Source organism: Sinocyclocheilus anshuiensis, unplaced genomic scaffold, assembly GCF_001515605.1.
Source record: "Sinocyclocheilus anshuiensis isolate Anshui unplaced genomic scaffold, SAMN03320099.WGS_v1.1 scaffold2192, whole genome shotgun sequence".
Taxonomy (NCBI): Eukaryota; Metazoa; Chordata; class Actinopteri; order Cypriniformes; family Cyprinidae; genus Sinocyclocheilus; species Sinocyclocheilus anshuiensis.
In genome coordinates this window covers 413,028-417,279 of record NW_015542463.1, presented here as the reverse complement: position 1 = coordinate 417,279, position 4,252 = coordinate 413,028, and the positions used below count along the sequence as shown (strand labels likewise).

Sequence of the window (4,252 nt, the reverse complement as noted above, 5' to 3'; positions counted from 1 at the left end):
TCTTGTCTTCACCACCTGGCTATACTGTTGTAAAATGTTGAGAGATTCAAACAAAAAGTAATCAATAAATAGAAAAAAATAAAAAAGACTGCAAGTGACGTCGCTAGCGGAAGTGCAAGTGTCTGAGAGTGCAAGCGCCAAGCTGCAGCCAGACCCTTCTCCAAGTGCAAGGCTGCAGCCAGACCCTTCTCGACCAATGGGCTTTGTAAAAATCGATGTGTTTCAGAAAGGCATAGAGGAGAAACAATAATGTACAGTATGTGGAAGATAATGTGTTTTTGAACCTTAAACCGCATAAACACATTTCATTACACCAAATACACCAAATAATGTTCTTTTTAGCAACATCATATGACCCCTTTAAATAAATGCACAAAAAATATAAAAAATCATTAAGTTGCCATTTATGTGTATTCATAAAGTCAAAAGGTAATCTAATAACGTGGTCTAAGTTTAAATGTTAAAAAAAGAAATACATTTTAAGACATCTTGCCATACCAAAAGTGGACGTCTGTAGAATGACCCCGATATCGCTATAGCTATTAATAGTCTGACACTGGTGGCTAATTAAGCTGTCAACATAATGCTAAGAATGACCAAAAACACCCAGAAACAACTGTTCAGTCTTACCTGTGAAAGATAATACCCCGAGATCTGTTTTTATTATTGTGCGACGGTTTGTAGATGCCCAAGCTACGAGTCAGGTATGTTTTCTCCTGCCCCTATGTGAGTTATGGAGAGTTGCCCGCACCAATATGGCGGCGACGTTGACGTGCGGTCGAGCGGCCAATGAGGCGTCTAGGTACTTATTATGTCACAAACGCTGATTTATCAGGCATTACAGGCATGATGAAATGAAAATGAGACCAATTGGACCAATCACCGCAGATTAGCGTCACGCAAAGGAGGGGTTTGGAAAAATTAATCGTTGAGCGAATCGTTTGGGAGTCCTTGAGCAAGTAAGGTAAAAATAAATGCATATTATAAGATAATGAAAGAGTTTTTTTGACCTTGCATGCATGTCAACCTGTTGTTGGGGACTCCCAAAACCAAAATATGAACCTTTCATTACCCATAATAGGGGCACTTTAATAATGTGGAATAACATCAAGCCCTAATGGTTTTCCATTAACCTAAAAAGACCTGTCAAACTATTTAACAAACCTGTCTGAGATTGATATGTTATCTAAATATCTAGATATGAGAAATACACACACGCAAGCACACACACACACACACACAACTACGTATACTGTAATTACTGTAAAACAGACTCTTGTATAACTGAGAAATATGCTTTATTATATTTGACTTTTCTGTGCAGAGAAATTACTTTTGCATATACAGTAGTATTATATATCCTTTGACTTATCAAGTGAAAAGCATGACTGAATTGATGAAACATACTAATGCAGAACAGCCAAATTCTTAGACAAAATCAGGAAGTTTTGTTTCTGTAATTGCTTCTACTGTATTTGTGACCAGACATTAATACAAAACATTTTAGCACAAAACACAATGGCCATAAAGGACCTCCAGCATGAACTGAAACCATTTAAGTCTGTTTAATGAACCTATCAATGAAAAGATGAATCGTGTCTATTTTTCAAGCTGCTTTGCTTCTTATTATGGCAAAAAAGTGCTTCTTGTGCAACAATCATCAAACTGTTACAGTATATATAAGCCAAATGTGATAATAAACATACACAAGTCAGGACAGAGCAATGCTGAATGAGTCCAAATAGCTGTCTCAAGACATGAGAAGTCTCCTTTTAAAATAAGTGAAAGCCAGGTAAGTGGCACCCCCTATCAAGCCAACCAATAAAGTGGCACCAACAAAGGCTGGAGCCTTTTTCTTTGCCACCCTGAATGCGGTGGGCAGCACAGCAGATATGAGGATGTTGTTGACATGTCCAAGCACTCTGCGGAAAGCCGGCCGGTTCAGGACACGCTCATAATACATCTCCAGGTTGACCCGGGTCCCATTTCCCCAGAACCGACGGGACAGACCCAGGAACTTGAGGCGGTGAAGGGTGACAGCGAGGGAGACGTCAGCAATGCTAAAGAAGTCGCCACAGAGCCAAGCCTGCTGACTGCCCTCTTCTGGAAAGTTGATAAGATGACAAGTGACAGGTTAAGAAGCCAGATTTTTAAAAATCTTATTGCACTCCATGCACATTCTCTTTATTTATTTGATTATTCACAATTCTTCTTATTTTGCCTTTATTACGATAGGACAGTGTAGAGTAGACAGGAAGTGAAATGGGAGAAAGAGAGGGATGGGATCGGAAAAGGTCTTCGAGCCAGGATTCGAACTCGGGATGCCCGTAACGCAACAACATTGTATGTTGCGCACAGCCTACGGCTCCGACAATTATTCACAATTCTTAATCAAAAATATCATAACTCTATCTTCTGGTGAAACGACAGACTTCTCGCTGATGACATATGCTGGACTTATATAGCTTATATAGCTCTACAGCTTGAGTTATAGTTGTGGTACAGACTAAATTTAAAAATTTAAGATGATTTTTTACATTTTATATCATTATCATTGGTGTGAACAGGCCTTAAACGTTTTTAAAAGTTTTTGAAAGTTTTAAAATTATTGTTTTTTTAAATAAAACCAGCTGTTCCCACGTCAAAGTTACTTGACAACACGTGTGCAATGCACCATAAAACATTTATTGTATATAAAAGTTAAAAACCAAGGCAACGTTTGAGGTTTTCTCAACTATTGTCTTCATAATTGTACTAAATGACACTACATTGTTTTTTCCATTTTAATTGGTTTGTTCACTAAATGCAAAATGCCTCATTCTGCCAATACGTTCATCAAGACAACTGATTTCTTGTTCAGCAAATTTTTATTAAGTAATAATAAATAAATTTATTTTTTGATAGCTGTAATCTTATAGGGCACTTGACATGTTAAGTGAACTATGCTATCTTTGTTTGTGAAGGAACAGTCGTCCTACAAAGCAAAGACATCCAGGATATACTTGTAAATGGTTGAACATACTGTAGGATTCAACACTTGACACACAAACCTCAAGAATGGTGACAATCAACAGATGTAAAAAGATGAGCTCTTTACAAATACAATACACTAGTTGGGACAACAATTAGGCCATTTCTGTTGGTCTGACATGACCTGGGTTTTTATGTAGTTTCAAAAAAGTTTTTTTAACAGTGCTTTTACTGTTTAACAAAATATTCTCCCACCTGGTGTCTCCTCAATCCTCCTCTGCAGCTCGGTCTCAACTTGATCCAGAACATTCTCCAGTTCATCCAGGAGTTTCTTCAGGTATTTCATATTATCATGGTCAAACAATTTACTCTAGAGAGATTCAAACAAATAGTGTTTTGTGAAATTCAGCAATCACATTCTTGGCATTGTAAACAAGATTGTAATCTAAATTAAGTGCACATACTCAAAGGAATAAAATCAGTGAGATCATCTGATGTCTTGGGTACTGTGCTACAAAGAGCAGATGCCCAGAAAGGGAATAATTGAAACTGAACACTGCATGAATGTTTACTTACTTTTAGACGTCTCTGTTTTGCAATATAAGCATCTTTAAGATCGGGATTCTCCGCTGCTAGTTTCTTAAGCTCGGATTCTGTGTTTAAAATCTGTGCTATAATACAGAAATTAAAGGAATAGTTTAAAGGAATGTTAAAGGAATAGTTCACCCAAAACTGAAAATTTCTCATAATTTACTGACCCTTAGACCAGGGGTGTCCAATCCTGCTTCTGGAGGGCCACTGTCCTGCAGAGATTAGCCCTCCAGATCGAGTTTGGACACTCCCCACCCTCAGGTCATCCAAGATAAGTTTTTCTTCATTGGAACAGATTTGGAGAAATTTTGCATTACATCACTTCCTCACCAATGGATCCTCTGCAGTGAATGGGTGCCGTCAGAATGAGAGTCCAAACAGCTGATAAAAACATCACAATGATCCACAAGTAGCGTTGTAACGATTAACCGCGAGCTGGTTGAAAATCGATTTAAATATGTGACGATTCAAATCGGTTGAGATGCTAAACAAATCGCGATTCAATTAGGGGTAGGAGTTTATATGAATGTATGTCTGAGGGGAACTTACTGTCTTTTATTTTTTATTTTCCTCTTGCCTCTGTATAATGTACAGGTGCATCTCAATAAATTAGAATGTCGTGGAAAAGTTCATTTATTTCAGTAATTCAACTCAAATTGTGAAACTCGTGTATTAAATAAATTCAATGCAC

General features: G+C 37.6%; 1 protein-coding gene across 2 annotated transcripts in view; it reads right to left on the bottom strand.

The window, feature by feature from the left end:
* Positions 1 to 1,365: 1,365 nt before the first annotated feature.
* LOC107693809 (ganglioside-induced differentiation-associated protein 1-like) overlaps positions 1,366 to 4,252 on the bottom strand; it is a 7,234-nt gene continuing 4,347 nt past the window's right edge. For both annotated transcript variants that reach the window (XM_016493332.1, XM_016493333.1), the window contains 3 exons: positions 3,547 to 3,641; positions 3,226 to 3,340; positions 1,366 to 2,103 (listed from right to left, as the gene is read on the bottom strand). In XM_016493332.1, coding sequence (XP_016348818.1) covers positions 1,751 to 2,103; positions 3,226 to 3,340; positions 3,547 to 3,641 — 563 coding nt within the window. In that variant the 3' untranslated portion in view covers positions 1,366 to 1,750. The remainder of the gene's footprint in view (positions 2,104 to 3,225; positions 3,341 to 3,546; positions 3,642 to 4,252) is intronic.